General features: G+C 45.6%; 1 protein-coding gene across 1 annotated transcript; it reads left to right on the forward strand.

The window, feature by feature from the left end:
* Nucleotides 1–4,372: 4,372 nt before the first annotated feature.
* LOC120850531 (sulfiredoxin-1) lies at nucleotides 4,373–16,803 on the forward strand. The gene is made up of 2 exons (XM_040223051.3): nucleotides 4,373–4,655; nucleotides 16,434–16,803. Exons 1-2 carry the CDS (start codon nucleotides 4,383–4,385, stop codon nucleotides 16,641–16,643), a joined length of 483 nt encoding a protein of 160 aa, XP_040078985.1. The 5' UTR covers nucleotides 4,373–4,382; the 3' UTR covers nucleotides 16,644–16,803.
* The last annotated feature ends 225 nt before the right edge of the window (nucleotides 16,804–17,028 follow it).

A 17,028-nucleotide genomic window follows, 5' to 3' on the forward strand; every position in this document is an offset into this window, starting at 1 on the left:
GTGTATGAACTTGGCTGCTTGCTCGGCACGCTGATGGCCTTCTCGGTACGTCTACGACACATCAAGACGACCAAATTAATACCCTGTAATATTTATAATAGCCTATTTGTGCGTCGATCACCTGGTCAATTTCAAGAAAACCACTGAAACCACTGCAAGGGCTTGTGGCATTATCCTCCGTGTCACTAGTTGTGTGCTGTGTAGGCGAGCACTAGGAGGACGGGACGGGAGAGGAGGGCGATAGAGGGCGAGGAGAGAAAGGGAGAGCACTAGCTGCCTGGTGCTTGCCCTCTCTCCCATCGCCTCGCGTTGCCTTCGCCTCTACTGCACGCAACTAGTGACACGGAGTATCATTTTTCGTCACAACAAACGGGTCGTCTGCATTTTTCAGCTAGGCCGACCTGGTCACTCCCAGACAAAGAAATTCAATATCGTTAGACGTCTTAGGTGTTTTTACGTTCCAAGATGGCCATCGTCGGCGCAGTTGTATCAGGAACTGATCAAACGCGAACGGCGGAGCGCGTTGCTTTTTATACACACTGCCATGTTGCGTCACCAGGAGGACTCCTGCTTGCGAAATGCGGGACACGCTGAGACCGGGGGGGGGGGGGGGGGGGGGGGAGGGGGGGGGGGTAGAAATCTGTCAACACTCACACCGCGAAATGTGGCTTTACTAACACAGTTAGTAAGTAGCCTGTGCTGTTCTAAAGCAAATTACACTGAGTAACGGTTAAGAGTTGAGCTTGTTGGTACATACTTGTAGTTATATCAGCTTGAACTTTAGAAATATCTAGAACACAAAGACAGAAAGGACAGGATATGACACACAGCTGACTACCAACGATTTTTTTGGTTTAAACTTCTTCTTTGCGCTTTTGCTCCTTCTTTTTGAGTCCCAAGTGGAGCACAATAACCTATTATACTAATTACCCTATTCCACTAATAAAGATCACTCCCGATATTTACACTTATACAAAAAATATGTACAATTCATTTGCACAGTATTCCCCGCAAATTATTGTTTTTGAACTAACCCGCCACAAGCTCGTGCTGTTGTTGTTTGGGGCGTGACATTCTTTAGGTACTGTCTTTCTTTTTTGTGGACGGTGATTGATGGCGTGCTGACACACTCCTCCGCGTGCTCCTCGATGGCGAGCGCCTCGAGCATTTCGCGTGCATGAGGATTGTTGTTTCTTCCAAGAATGGTGGTGCTGTTCAAAGCTACACTGCACTGGCATGTCCTCCAATGAGCTGCCAGATGTCCTGCCGCTGTTCCCTTTAGAGACGCTGCATGCTCACGGGCTCTGTCGTTGATACATCGGCCTGTTTGGCCGATGTAGCATTTCCCGCAAGACAGGGGAATGTGGTAAACCACTCCTGTTGAGCATGGGAGATATTGCGTTCTGTGGGCCGTGTTGCAGAATTTTTTCTTTCTTTTTCGGTTCACTTCTCTGCACATATAGTATGCTTTGTTGGGCGCGGAGCATACTACTTGTACGTCATTTCTTGCTGCAATCTTTTTCAATTTGTGGGTGATCCCATGGATGTACGGTAGCACCACGATCTTCCTTCGAGTTTTGTCTGCGTCTTCGTTTTCCTGACTTGTTATTGTGCTCCACTTGGGACTCAAAAAGAAGGAGCAAAAGCGCAAAGAAGAAGTTTAAACTAAAAAATCGTTGGTAGTCAGCTGTGTGTCATATCCTGTCCTTTCTGTCTTTGTGTTCTAGATATTTCTAAAGTTCAAGCTGATATAACTACAAATTACACCAGCAAATTTTGTTGCGGCAATTAAAGCTCAAATAGTTTCCAATCAAAGTAATCTTTTTCCTTTAAATGGCAAATCTTTTGTTAAAAGTGTCTAAGTTGAAAACATAAAAATCGACTGCAACGGACCTGAACGCATCAAAAAAAAAAAAAAAAAAAAGCAAATCTTTTTTCTTTTGCTTATTTCCCGTCGATGCTTACTTTTACAAACATACTCCTACATAAATTTCAAAGCGTATGTTTATTTTCGACCGTTGTAAGTTTTAGGTATTTCATTTGCCTGTGTCACCGCCTTCGCTTAAAAAAAAAAAATCCACGGCAATCTTTTTGCAGTGACGAAGCGAGATTTGAAAATAATTACAATACTTTATTTTTCAACTTTTGGCGAGCAATTTTTGTAGTAATTGCAATTTGAAATTGCAATTTTTGTAATTTTTGCAATTTTTGCGCCGTTGTGCCACCAAGGGAAGACGCGCAACGGCGCATGCTCGTCAATCTCCTGGAAGAACGACTCTCGCTTCCCGCAATGCTTGGATAGGAAGTTGCGTGCCATCGCTATTCACACGATCATAGGCGTAAGCAGTTCAATATCCCGGGGAGGGAGGGGAGGGGGGGACACAACCGTTTTATTATTCCCCACCCCCCTCCCCACGTGCACCCAGAGGTCCCCGAAAAACCGTTGAGGGGGGGGGGGGGAGGGGGGGGGGGGAGAGGGGGGCCCTTAAGCCTCGAGTTCCCCCCCCCCCCCCCAACCCGTCGGTGCCTATGCACACGAGTACCATGCAGCTACTTCCGCCTCCTCCTTCTCCCCTCCCACCACCCGTGAGGCTGTTGCATGTTGAAGCTGCACTCCATAGGCGACGAGGCCCCACAGGCTAATCCGACGCGAAAGACAAACCATGTGCGGAAGGTGCCAACACCAGTCTATACCGCGTTATATACACAAAAAACAAGCTTCAATCATCATCATATATATATAGATATAGAGATAGATAGATAGATAGATAGATAGATAGATAGGGTGCTTCACGGAAAGTGGACAAATTCGATATTGCGAAAACTACGCGTCGCAACAAAAAAGGCTTGTGTCGTTTTGGTCCTGGGCCGGGGGCCCGTTTAGGAAAATTAATAAAGTTTGGAATAATGAAGTTGTTAGCTATTTTTACGCAATTAACTTTTTTGATATTGTGTTGCAGGGCATGGGTTTCAATTAGAAAATTGCTCAACATCATCGAAAAACACTAAATCAACAAATTGCAGAACGATAGAAGGCACACGCAGCATTTTAAGGCTTTCTGAAAAACCGCACAAATTCGAGGACAGCGCAGCAGGGGTTGGTTGCACTATTTCTCCACGGGGCGCGGTGCCGTCGGGGCCAAGAAGCGCTCCGATTGCAAACCGAAACTCAGAAACCCGTCGAAATTGTGCGGTTTTTCCGAAAGCCGTAAAATGCTCCGCGTGCCTTATATCGTTCTCCAATTTGTCGATTTAGTGTTTTTCGATGATGATGAGCAATTTTCCAATTGAAACTATGCAATTGAAAACAATATTTAAAAAAGTTAATTACGCAAATATAATTAACAATCTAATTATCCCAAATTTGAATAATGTTCCTAAATAGGCCCCTGGCTCAGGACTAAAACGACAGGAGCTTTTTTTCGTTGTGACGAGTAGCTTTCGCAAAATCGAATGTGTCCACTTTTCGTGGAATACCCTGTATATATAGTCTGTTTCACACTTAGCGTGCAACGCTGTCAAAGCTACTGGCGCGAGCGCGTGGCTTCTTTTATGGTTTTGTTTGCGCGAGAACGCGTGCAAATGATCAACTAGATCAAGCACCGCGCTCGCGCCAGTGGCTTTGACAGCGTTGTACGCTAAGTATGAAACAAAGTATAGTATATAAAGAGAGAGAGAGAGAGAGGGAGGTGAACTACACGATGCGACATCAGCCCCCAGACGTCGACCCCACACATCAGATATACTTCCGGAGCCCCTGATGAGCTGCCTCTACTGAATATCCAAAAGCGCGATTAAAGAATGCTCAAATATTTTCACCGAAAGACTACGTACGACATCACAGTCTGAAACTTTCCTTGGACTAAACACCTCGCAAACTCACGTAGTACAGCGTACAGCTTCTTATGCTATCGATGCACGCGACATACACGACGCCGATATATTTATTTTCTACTCATCAGCAAATTTGTTTTCATACTCCCAATTTCGACCCCCCCCCCCCCCATAAAAAAAATATGCGACACACACACACATGCACCCCCCCCCCACACACACACACACTATCCTTCTCTCTTCCTTTTCCGCTCCACACACGACACCCAAATGCATGCACACCCGCACTCACGCATACTCAAAATGTTTTCCATCCTTTAGAAATTTACCGCCTATAAATAAAAAAAATCAAAGATATGCCAAAACTAAAATAAATGCGCGAAGTAAAGCATCAAGAGGTTGTCAAAACTGACGGAAATTTCGTGCGCTACTAGGGTGGATATCGAAAACGAAACTACGCGAGACCTTGGTTTCTCCAACTTTGGTGGGGGCATTTTACTGGGCAGCCGCGCTGTTGGCAACAGGCGCACATGCGCGCATTGTCTAAAATGGCGGAACACGAAGGGATGACGGAGGGAGTGGATGCGCACGGAAAAACAGTTTTATATCTAGACTTCAACTCTTTCGTCACAGCAGCCGGACCGGGGAATATGCAAAATGTCGTGATAGTTAATAGCGGAACAGGTAGCTCGAATTCTATGAGCGTGCACACAGCGAACATCTCCAAAGTGCACGATGTCCCACTGGATGACATTACGCGGCCCCTGCCAGTTGCACACTACGACGAAGACAAAGTTCGAGGCATCGTTGAAGTGCTTCAGGTCAGTAAATGTGGCATTCGTTAGTGTATAGTATAGTGTGAACCTCTGAAGTCTCATCTGTGAGCATTTAGCGGATTTCACCGAGACTATAGGTTCCTGTTGAAAGTGCGGAAGGTGGCGGTCGTACTTGCAATGGACCTTTTCCACATACCGACGGCACCAAGCGGTGGCTGCACGAACTAAAAATCGAGGAAGTGACCTACCTGCGCTACCAATCGATAATGGGAGCTACGCTACCAGTTTCTTCGCTCTCTGAGCAGCGGCGCCTGCCCAATGCGACTTGAAAGAGGGGCATCCGTGGCGTCCACCCAAACGTCGTGTTTTCCTTTCCGTCGGCGTTCTTTTTTTTGTGTAACACAATTATATATATGCCGCAGTTATGTGTTCTACTCGCTGATATACAGCCTCCTTCCGAATTTCCTCGATTTTTCGTTCCGACTTCCGCCGCTTGGCATCGGGCACTCGCGCGTGCGCAGAACGCTTCTCGGAAAAGGTCCATTGAGGAGTTTCAGCGACGGTGTCACCGCCCTGGCGGCCGGTCGCCGAAAGAGAAAGAGGGGGATAGGTTCGCTGGGCGTTAGATTTGTGTAAATGCGTTGGCCGCGAACGTAGGGTTTTAAACTTCGGCAGCAAGAATATTACGCGGCTCTAGTGTTCCGGTACGAGCAACAGAGGTGACACGATCTGCTACAACTGGCTACGACCACCCGACGCAGCGATGCAGGCGTCGAAGGAGCGCAACCTGTGTACTACGCAGTCGCCGTCGCCCGACGCAGGTCGTTTGGCATTCAGGGCTTTCCGCCCCGGGTTCTTTGTTTGTACTTGGAACCGAGTATTATTTCCTGTGCTTGTGTATGTGCTCAGTGGCTGGATATGGACCTCATGGTGCAGTTCTTCAGACTCAACAGTGACTCAAAGTTGACGGCGGAGGGGGGCTTGCAGCAACGCTTTCGGTTGGTGCACGGGTGCGACGGCTACACGGATAAATTTTAGGAAGTGTCTATTCTGCCGGCAGCCGGCACAATAACCGGGGGGAAAAAGTGCCGGCAGTAGTCGCCTATTGGGTCTCGTATAAAACGGATTGTAAACACGCCCATTCTAGCTGTGTGAGCTCAGTGGGTAAGATGTGCGCCTCAGGATCTTAGTTCAATCCCCCGAGGGATTTTTTTTTTTTTCTTCGGAATTTTGTTTTTTGTTGAGGTATTAGGCGATATTTACGACATCTTTCTTTTAGAATTAACACTAAAAAAAGAACACAAAATAAAACAAAAAAAACACGAATGTTGTTGACGAAACACTTCCTTTTTGGGGGTGAATGGTGGACAGCGGTGCTTGGGCCGGCCGGCACGCCGCCGTAATGCGGTGGTACTGGTGGGCCAAATAGGTCAATATATTTCTAATGAGCAACCGCAGACTGTCGCCGCTAAAGGAGGGGGAGGGGGGGGGGCTATGTTAACGAGCTCCCCACTGATACACGCGCCGTCCGAAACCGCCGGCATTTTTTTCCCCGGGCTATTGTGCCGGCTGCCGGCACAATAGTCTCACCTAAAATACAAATTTCATTATTTTACCGGTAGGTGTCACGTGACTTCAGGCAGCCAATGGGAGGTGACTGCCGGTAGAATTTCGGAAAAATTATTCTGCCGGCTGCCGGCAGAATAGACACTGCCTAAATTTTAAGATTGCTGCTAGCAAGGTAGGCCATAGTCGCTTTACATTGACACGATTTTGAGTGTAAATACTCCGTGCAAAGGCGAATCTATCGCGTTTCTAATCCACCTTTGTTTTTGTTGTTGTTTTTAGCACGCACGACCGACTACTAAGCAAATGCTTCTTTACCGATCACGGATTGAATGTCTTCGGCCTTACATTGCGGAACGCCCAATAAAAAGTCATATTCGTTCAGCGAGAAAACTTCCCTTTCGAGTGACCTTCTTTGATTGATAATTTCTCCCGTACCTAAGTGCTTTAATCAACACAATCGATTAAGTTTGCTTCCTTAGTTAAGACATTTTGCTGCCACATGCGGCACTAATGCTTGGCCTGATGTATGCCACTGGTGGTATTGTGAATTGGTTTACTTCCAAAGCTAACAGTGTGACAAGTGGGACCATTCAGTTTGCTAAAAATGTGATGATATGGGAATTTCGTTGCATAACTAGCATTTTGCGTTTAAGATTGATAAGAAACATGCCCATGTGATGACGCATGTCTACAGCATTAGCTTTGCAGATCCAGAATGGGTGTGCTACAGGCTACAGCCTCAAGGTTTTTAATGGACCAAATTGGTGATTACACTGCAATAAATATTGTGGTGGAAAACTGCCCATTGACTCGATGAGTTTTGATCGTGATCATTGGTCTGCTGTTGGCAAATATGGTATTGGCACACCTTTTCCCTGACCATCTGGTTTCAAGGGACATTGCATTTAGATGTGCTTAAATATGTTTATTTCAAGGTTCAGTGGACCCCTCTGCATCATTGGAGGAAGGCAGTCTCAAGCCACAACAAACAGCAGTGAATATACAATGCATAATAACAGGCACCAGTGTCCAGTCGTATAGTCTGCAGAAGCCAATTTGAGCCTAAAAATGTTTTCGTTTTGTTTAGATAGTTTGCATTTGGTGTATAATCCGCAGGGCCCGATTTCCGCGCCCAGTGCATAGTCCGCCAAGCTGGTGCGTTGTGTCTTCGTGCTTTTTTTCCTGGGTGGCATTTTCTTCAGAAGTTCTTCGGCGAACGCTATTGAGCTTGAAGAACTGCTCTTGAGGCCCATATCCAGCCACTGAGCACACACAAGCACAGAAAATAACACTCGACACCAGGTACAAACGAAGCACCTGGGCGGAAAGCCGTGAATGCCAAACGAGCAGCATCGGGTGACGGCGACTGACTGCGTTGCACCCCTTCGACGCCTGCATCACTGCGGTGGGTGGTCGTAGCTAGTCGTAGCGAGATGATCTTCACTTCAAGCAAGAAACCTTGCCATACCATAGTCAAGATATGTGTGCAAGTATTCGACGACGTGGGCTCTCTCACGTTGGTGCAGTTGTCATCAAGAAAGGTACATATCAACAATGTTTGCGTGTTTGGGGCTGAAACTATGACGCATACTTTATCTAAACCTAAATTTATCGGTCTGCGGCTACCAACATTTTCGTTGACGTTGCTTAGATGATGTAACCATTGAGGCCTCGCATTAAATGGTGTTGCGAACTCTTCGGTTGTGTATGAAAACCTATTTTTGCCCTAATAAAAGACATTTTCAAAAGAACACGTGTCTTCTGCTAATACATATCTTCCAATTTACAATGCAGAGGCAAAAAGAAAATCAACTGCCTACATCTACCACTTAGCATAAGCACCTTTTGCCATTCATTCTTGAGCACACTCAAATATCAGCTTAGGTTGCTCTTGTTTTAGAAGCTTTGCCCTGCTCTGTAAAAAGAAAACAGTTAAAAAAACTTTACCTTCGTTCTCCTTCTCTCATTTAATACAGACTTGTTTGTCAGCAGATCACACACAGCAGATAGCACCGTGGCACATTCAACTCGAATGACCGATGAGACTATTGCTATTACAATAAAGCTTTCCACAAGAGCCAAAACGAGGCTTGTAGGGGTGCACAAGCACATCGAAATAAGATTGGCGCTTCCGGTGCTTGTTTACATTATGCGTAAAAACAGGACGATCGGCGACCAGCTGATCGCAATATAACACCAAGGATACCGATGTTTCGATACATAGAACGCAGGATAAAGACCTCAATCGTCCCTTGTATGCTGTAGCTGTCATACTTTCCATCCAACCGCTTTTTAGCACAATTACTATAGAACAACCGAAGAGTTCGCAACACCGTTTAATGCGAGGCCTGAATGGTTACATCATCTAAGCAACGTCAACGAAAATGTTTGGTGCCGCAGACCGATAAGTTTAGTTTTAGATAAAGTATGCGTCATAGTTTCAACGCGCGTACATTTTTGATATGTGCCTTTCTTTGGACCCGCGTATATTCGGTTCAACTTGATGACAGCTGCACCAGCTTGAGAGCTCACGTCGAACACTTGCACACATATCTCGACTATGGCAAGACTTCTTTCCTTCGACTGGCTTGAACACTTCATCTGTAGCATCGCGATAGGTCTTGGTTGAAACGATGATCGTCTCGCACACGGCAACAAACAGAGAACGACACGCTTTGTTTAATTTATACGCTACCGGTCTATGGGCGTCGCAAATCTATCCCCCTCTTGTCCGCCATGTTGGATCAATCGGAGCGCCCCCTATTCGCGACTCCAGCGACCTATAGGGGGCGCCACCACCAAACAAACATGGCGGCTGGGTCCAGGTCGCGTCGGCTCGGCCGGGCCGCCTGAATGGGTGGCGCATTCAATTTATCAAATTTTCTTTTGTTTAATGCCCAATTTTATGGGTATTTGAACTGAGACGGTTAAGTGTAGCCGGTGCGCATAAACTTGCCGAGCATAGTTTTTGTTTTGCCGGTGTTTTTTTGTTATTTTCATGTCAAACTTTCGTTTCGGAAAACTTCGTTCAAAACCGAAACTATGGGCTCCGGAGAAACGGTAATAGACTCTAATTAGTTTTGATCATCTAAGGAAAGCGGCGATGGCTACAAAATTGTTCCACCGAGAGTAATTTTTAGCTAACTCGCATGCCTCGACCACGCGACTTATCTGTCCGCGAAATAGAGCTTTTGTGCGTGTCCGCGTTTTGAGAAGCGGCTCCAATCGTATGCTCGGTCAAGAACACCGGCTGCAGGAAAATTAAGAAAATTAAGCAAGCGCTTCTTGAGCCAAGGAGGATATTAAAGCGCTGAAGCTTCACTAAGCAGCTGATTCTCGTATTTAAATTCAGGTTTTAGTAGCAATCAAGAAGTCATTTTGACGAATATGCGGATTATATATTATATTACGTACTATGTCCCACTAAAGCGATATTAGTATATTCTTCGAGTTGAAATATGAACTTAGTTGACTATTTATTAGGTGAACTGCTGAATAAAAGTATATTTGACAGACAGAGAGATACTACTTAAACTTAGCCAAATGGTTCTAGCCGGTAGAACGGAGGCGAATGCGAACAAACTGAGGAGAGTCTTCATCGGAGATTCACTCGGACCTCTCTGCATTGAACTTGACTTCGAATCCTGAACGGATAAAATGAGTGTCTTTTGTGGCCGGTCAACCTGAGCAATGTAGACGTATATTGCTGCTGGCTTCGACAGGGGTTATAATATAAATATTGGAGGCGCGATAGATCCTAATGCCATGACAGCTTCTAACTTTGCGAGACTCGTCCCCCACCTTTTGAAAGCAGATAATTTCCCTCACTAATCAAATGCAGCGAGCAGGTTTTCTGAATCAAGTAATTGCGAAATCAGCCCAACTCCTTCAGTGTGGTCGTTTTTAGCGAAAAGCAGCCAAGATGAATAGCCAACGCACCGGCCGGCGTTAGTGGCTCAATCTTGAAGCTAATCGAGCACAACCAAACTCAAAAAAAGCAGCTATTGAATCTTCCCATTCACTTGACTGCAACATTGGTGTTCCTTCCAGTGAAACACTTCGTCTGTCGACCTCAGTTCACTGTTCTACATCCTTATAAAGAAACCACTTATCAGCTACCAAGTAGTCGTCACTTTAAATGTGATTAGAGACAGACAAGAAATCAAAACGTTTTTCCGTGATTCCTCCCCATCCAAAAAATTGAAAGCACGCAACCGTGTGTTGTGGAGTAAACAGGCATTCAAACACATGATGGGAAGAAACAATCTACTGAGGCTTCAGCACACTAATGAACACTCAGGCAAACTTAAGAAATTTTCGGACTTTCGTCAAATTACATTGCTCGCCCTGCGCCGACAGCACGTGTCCGCGAAAGCCATGAGGGACGCGGCGGTACACGGAGTGACCTGGACCGACTGGTTCCCGGTTTTCCCGCTTGGCGGCGTCCGTTTTGCTGGAGTCGCGAATATTCGCTGAAACTCCTCAATAAGTTCGGCAATCGACGATGACGGCTTGTTCTCTATTTTGTTTAGCGCTGGTTCCACTCAAGGATTTGATCAGTCAAGAGGACAACATGGCTTGTTGAGTGGTCACTGTTGTATCTAGGAGACCTGGGCTGGTCGTGGCCGCCTCGTCTGATGATGAGGACTTACGTGCTTGGGCTACCTCGCGTGGGTCATGGCGTAGTCCAAAGCTGGGACCCGCTGGTGAAGGAAACGACGTCTCTCTCAGTCGGGCTCAGAGCAAGACTGCTTCGTCCTTTTCTTTATCTGGTATCCCATGCACAGGATGGGCGGCTCATATCACGAGCTCGCCGCCCACATACGCGATACAGTAAATTTTAATCACAACAGTCACATTTCCTAATATTGTTCGTAACAAATATCGCTTTCTTTTTTTTTTACATTTTACATGAGTAGTTTCCAGATAATAATAAAAATAATATTTATTTGCACGAAATGAATATTACCCTGGATGGCGTGCCAGGCTGGGCAGAAGCTTGTACACAAGTGCGCCGGCCCGCCCGCCACCCAGAACATTAAAGTAAAATAAAAAAATAGGCGAAAAAGGAAAGAAAGGGTATGCACACAATACAACGTGTTATGTACCACTTGCAGTGGTATAACACATGAGAGCGTACATTAGTCTGGAGTAGCCGATACCTGCGAGCTTTTAGTAGAGTTTTTCTGTTGGTTTATTTTCCTGTGTGATGGTTTGAAGAGTGAATCATGCAATGATTTATTGCGTAACATCTTTGTCCATTCTGATCATCTTACTTAACTGGAGAGGTCATAATATCTCAAAGTTAAAGCACACAAAACTAAACTGTTTGCCTTGCCCTGAGAGCGAGTAAATTGTGCACATTAGCACGCTAGCAGACCAAGTTGTCATTCTCGCCAAAACAAAAATAAGAAAAAGAAAGTGAAACAAGTTTCATAGCGAAGTATCTTTACCAGAGAAAAACACCAAGCAAGGCATGTTACAGTGATGACCGTGGCATCCTTTTTAGCTGAAATGACAGAAACCATTGGTCATTCAAATCTTTCATAAAGTGGATTTTTGTTTTTAGTACTGTGCAATTGTGCAATAGACCCTTATCAAAAGTGTGCACAATCTAGTGCTGCTTGTGCCAGTTAACCGGGTCTGCCATTTGCTTGGATACATACTCTGAGCATAATTTCGACACGAGTGCTGTTTCAGCGTTCGGCGTGAACAGCGCTCAGCTCGTATGGAAAGTGAGTACTGCATCAGCATTCAGCCAGGGCTCGGATTCAATCCCACGCTCAACGAGCTTGAGTAAAATTAACTTAGAGCGGTAAACCAGCGGCCAAAAATGGCACCCCCCGGTCGCGGCCATCTTGCCTGTTTTCCACATTAGTGATCACATGACGTTAAGGTGGCTGCGCCCAGAGGTGGACCAGATCAGATTGGCCTAATCACGGTCCGCAGATGGGCACTCTGAAGCTGCGTTCCAATCTTACTCGAATGGGTCCGCTGTTCTGGCGGATCAAGTCGCGTGACAAGACAGATACAGCAATGTTGGACGTGGGTAGGTTTTCGAACGCAACGGGTACGAGACCTTCACCCAAAAGTCAGATAAAAGCTGCGTTCGATTTACCTGCACCTCCTGCACCGGTGTAGAAAAGTGTAGGGTGGTGTACTTCCGGTCGCATCTCAATACATACACCGGAAGTAGACTGCCCTACACTTTTCTGCACCGGTGAAGGAGGTGCAAGTAAATCGAACGCAACTTCATCTCACTCCTGGGTGAAGGTCCCGTACCCGTTGCGTTAGAAAACCTACCCGCGTCCAGCATTGCTGCATCTGTCTTGTCACGTGACTTGATCCGCCGGAAAAACTCAAATCCATTCGAGTACGATTGGAACGCAGCCCCAGAGTGCCCGTCTGCTGAGCGTGATCTGACCAATCTGATCTGGCCCACCTCTGGGCGCAGCCATCGTAACGTCACGTGATCACTAATGTGGCAAACAGGCAAGATGGCGGCGACCGGGGGGGTGCCATTTACGCTGCAGGCAGTGGGTTCCGGTTTACCGCTCTAAGGTAAGACTCAAGCTCGTTGCCCACGCTTCATACCCAAAATATGGCTACCGCCAAGGTTGCTTGATGAGGTTTTGAAAAGGATCTATTCTTTCTGAAAAGTGTCCCATAGTAGTCTACTGTAATCCAAAAGATAGCTTGCTTCGAGTCGATTTTGAGATTGTCCTTTTGTGGTGACAACTCAGTCTAGACGCTCTAAGCATCCCAACAAACCCGAAATCACAATCGTGTGTAGCTTATTTCCTCGTTAAAAACGTGTTCAAAGATCGCGACACACCCTTTCTGGGAAGAATTTTCTTCCGAGTGAAGTGGTCGACGAAGGGTGCTTGTCGGCGAGTTGCAGGCGATGGCTTCGCCCACGGGGAAAAAGAGGAGTCTTATCCGAATATGTGCTTGTCAGACGCTCTTCAAAACGAGTTATAATAAAATCATTCGGGTTCCGCGCGTATTGTAGGGCTTTTATTGGTCCAGACAATATAGTTTGCAAGAAAAGAGTCCACATGTTTTTCTATTGCCTTGAGATGAATAGGCAGCTTTGTAGTATAGGACTTGGTATATGTTGGAACTAACACATTTTAAACAATATAAGATCAAAAACAACCTTTTTCAAAAATGACTTCAGTGCCCCTTTAAATGAGTACTGAAACGAAATTCTAGCACCTTTTTTATTGTTGAAATGTCAACTAGTACATTCTGGCAACACCACATAGACTCCAATATTTAGATTGAAAATATGCCAGAACTTCATATAAAAAAAATAAAAAGATTACCAGATTGCACCTGGTGGATGTTCACAAAGCTACTTTGAATGTCGCTACATCCCCTTTCCCATGAAAGCAGCGCCGCTCCACGGAAGTATGGCGTCAAACCACTTGCGCGCGCTCTCTGTCGAACTTGGCCGATCCAGATTTCTCTTCTCTCCTCCACCTATTTAACTCCTGTGGGTAGAGGAGATGAGACTTATGGCACATTCACACTGGCGGTCGAACTGTGTTTGCGAAGCGGTTGCGGATGCGGTTCGCGAGTGACCTTGTTCAGACACACGGAGACGCGGTTGCAGTTTCTCAGTGATCACGCTGGTTTTTCGAAGCTTGTTTTTGGCAACTTAATTTTACAATCTGAAATCCAGTTGAATTCATGCACCATGAGTTCAGGCAGCAAGAAAAGAGACATGGACACGCAAAACCCACCTGCGATTCCCTCGACTTCGCACACAAGCAAAGCCCAGCTAGGCTTGCCTTGCTGACTCGGGAGAGGATGCCCTGACCCTTTCTTCGAAGTGAACCCTTTCAGCATGAATAGTTGACCTTGTTTTCAGGATAGAGAGCCAATTTTCCCCCTTCGTTCAATTTTATTATTTTTGGAGTTTTGAACGGCACTGAACCGTGGTGCGTGGAATGGGTTAGCTGCTAGCTGGTCGTGGCTTGGTTGGTGGCGGACCCTCCTCTCGTTACTCACACGTCGATCAAGTCTGTTCTTTGTTTGACATTAAGCTCAAATTAACGCTGTACGGATTACCTATACATCGTTTGGTACGCACACTTTATTTCTTGTGTAGGCTCCCTTTATTCCTTTTGGTAGTAGAAACTTCATGGTGGTCATGCACGGTGTTAAAAGCTTTCAGTAGTTCGCGCGACTGCCTTAGTAGGTACAAAAGCTCTCATTTCGGTCGATCGGGGGCAAGTTCCGGTGTTCTTTGTGCAAAGACTAACAAGGCAGGGCAGCGACGAGCTTTGGCACCTTGAAAAATAAACAAACTAGCTTACCTGAACCAAACAACCAGAGCAAAGCCCGTTAAGATTACAAGTCAATTTTTTCTCACGACGGATTTAACTGATGGACGTGAACATTGTGTTTCTTCATTGATTTGTGTGCTGCAATGCTGGGACTACAGCGCATTGGATACCTCACCAGCATCAGATGCCGATTTGTTTCTAAAGCCACTGTTGCATTGCAATTAGATGCGACTTTGCAGTTTGCGAAAGTGGTTGGGAGAAATCGTTCTCGAAGCGGTTGGCAAAAATGTTCCCCAACTTCTCGATCCCAGCCGCTTTGCAGTTGAGAACGTGTGGATTCGCTTCGCGGTAGTGGATCCACTTCCAGTGTGAATGTGCCATTAGAGTCGGTGAAGTTTGAAGCACGGGTGAGTCACTTTATTGCTTTCGCCTCGCAATGGCAACCAAAACTCGGGCATCTCAAACGGCTAGGTTGTAATGCATTGATGCCACCAAGTGCCGAAGCTCCTAACCGTGCCAGCCTCCGCATAGCCTTGCCTATGCTGGGAAACGTGACGTCAGAATCTCTATTGACGCATCAGGCTCTCCCAAGGCTGCTCTTCCAGCGCTTTCTAGAATCTGCAATTTGGAACGAAAAATATAGCTATCCGTTCAATATACAAACAGATGATGGTCATTAACAGATATACTTGATGATGGTCATTAACAGATATGATCATGTTTAACTAATTTCTGGACGTGAGAGAGATTTCGATTCTCATTTCAGTATCCCGTTAATTTAAAATAGAGAGCGAGTTGGGTGAAAAGAATAGGTCGGATACCTTTCGGAGTGCTACCAAAACGTCTTTGAGGGGCTGTCACTCACTCTATAAAGTTGATGTATAACAGCGACTGAAATTTCAAAGGCTGTTCAAGTCTTTGCTTGATTTTTCAGACTTGGTTTTCACCGTCTGCTCACGGCACTGCCGCCATGAATCAAGTCACCGCCATTTCGCCTTTGTCTCATAGCATCAGTTCTGCATCTCGCGTCCTACACAATAGAGAAGCAGTTTTGAGGCTATAGTCGAATCTTCTAATTTTGTTACAGCTGCTGTTTGTCCCTACAATGACCACAGTGATGTCAGCCAGGACATGGCAGCTGTTCTTTTCTTGTTCTTAAAATGCGAGTGCTTTTTGCTAATAGGCTTACTAGTAAAGCGACCTTGGTCGGCCAAATGTTGTCTTCATATGGTTCCAAATGACCAACGAAGGCCCTGGCAAACTTGGCAAATATATCAAGGTGACGGCGGTGGAAAAAAGCTGCCCCGTTATTGCCGAGGTCACCTGGGCAGTACAATTTCTCAATTTTGGCTATTTATTAGTGTATTTGCATGAGCATACATCTCGAGAAATTACGGTGGTATTGGTTCATTTGTGCATCATCTGCCTAATGAGCTTTTAATGTTAGTAGCTGGTTGTCCAATGCAACATTTTATGCTAATAAAAGAAATATAAATATTTTTAGAAGCTTGCTCTGTCAGTGACTAGTGTCATTCAGATGTTAGACTAAGAGCTTTGTCACTCTTTTCCTCTTATCTGATGTTGACATACAAGTCTTATTTCCTTTTGTGTGGTGTAACCCTGTGTATAAAGAGCAACATTCAGCCTCAGTTTACTGCAGGGAAGATAATCCACTTAGTATCTTGAAGATAATTCACTTAGCATTATGGGGAGGATATGGAAAAGGAGGGAGCAAGCAAAAGTAGGAGGCTTAAAGGGTACATTGACCCTTAAACACAAACGCCTCATAAATTTTCTGCATTTTTCCCTGAATCTATTAGAAGCATGTCACAAAAAGCCAGGGACAACTACGGGCGCAAATACTATACAACAACATGGCTTCAGCAAAGTTAGTCGTAACTTATGTTCTGGTTCCAATCATCCTTTCTCTTCATTTGAATTGTGCAATTGGCCTACACAGAACCCTGCCACAAAAGACCAAGTGCCACCGATCGACCTCCTCTGGGTCAAGGGAAGTCAAGGCGGGAACTACTACTACTCCTTTGGCGGCAACCACAGGTTGGAGGCCCACTACAGAATGGGCTGCACAACGATACGGGCCAAGCTCATCCAGGCGACACCGTTGGCACTCGCCAGTTACCTGGGTGGCTCCACACCCGACCTCAAGTGATCCAGCCTGCCGGTTTGTCCGTGTCAAGGAGTTGTCTCAGGACAAAATCTCGGTGACACTCACCTCGCTTCCTGTGCCAGATAAAGAACAGTGGGTGCTCTCTCCGCTTCATTTGTATATTGCTCATCACTCTAATAAAGTCTCACCCTATTCATTACTATAATCTTTATAGAACTTCGCATGAATGGTATTTTCCATAAACCTGCGTAAATTAAAATTAAAAACAAAACAAAACTTGAGCGCATTTTCTGGGTTGTTGCCTCATTGAATCCTGATGTCGTCGGGCTGGGGAAAAAGACAAAATTGCCTTTTTTGCCAGTTGGAAGGTGTTTGAATTCAAAGCATTCTTACCACTACACATATTCTCTTATGCAAATTCTGTTAT

Source organism: Ixodes scapularis, unplaced genomic scaffold (assembly GCF_016920785.2).
Source record: "Ixodes scapularis isolate PalLabHiFi unplaced genomic scaffold, ASM1692078v2 PGA_scaffold3__209_contigs__length_174095766, whole genome shotgun sequence".
NCBI lineage: Eukaryota > Metazoa > Arthropoda > Arachnida > Ixodida > Ixodidae > Ixodes > Ixodes scapularis.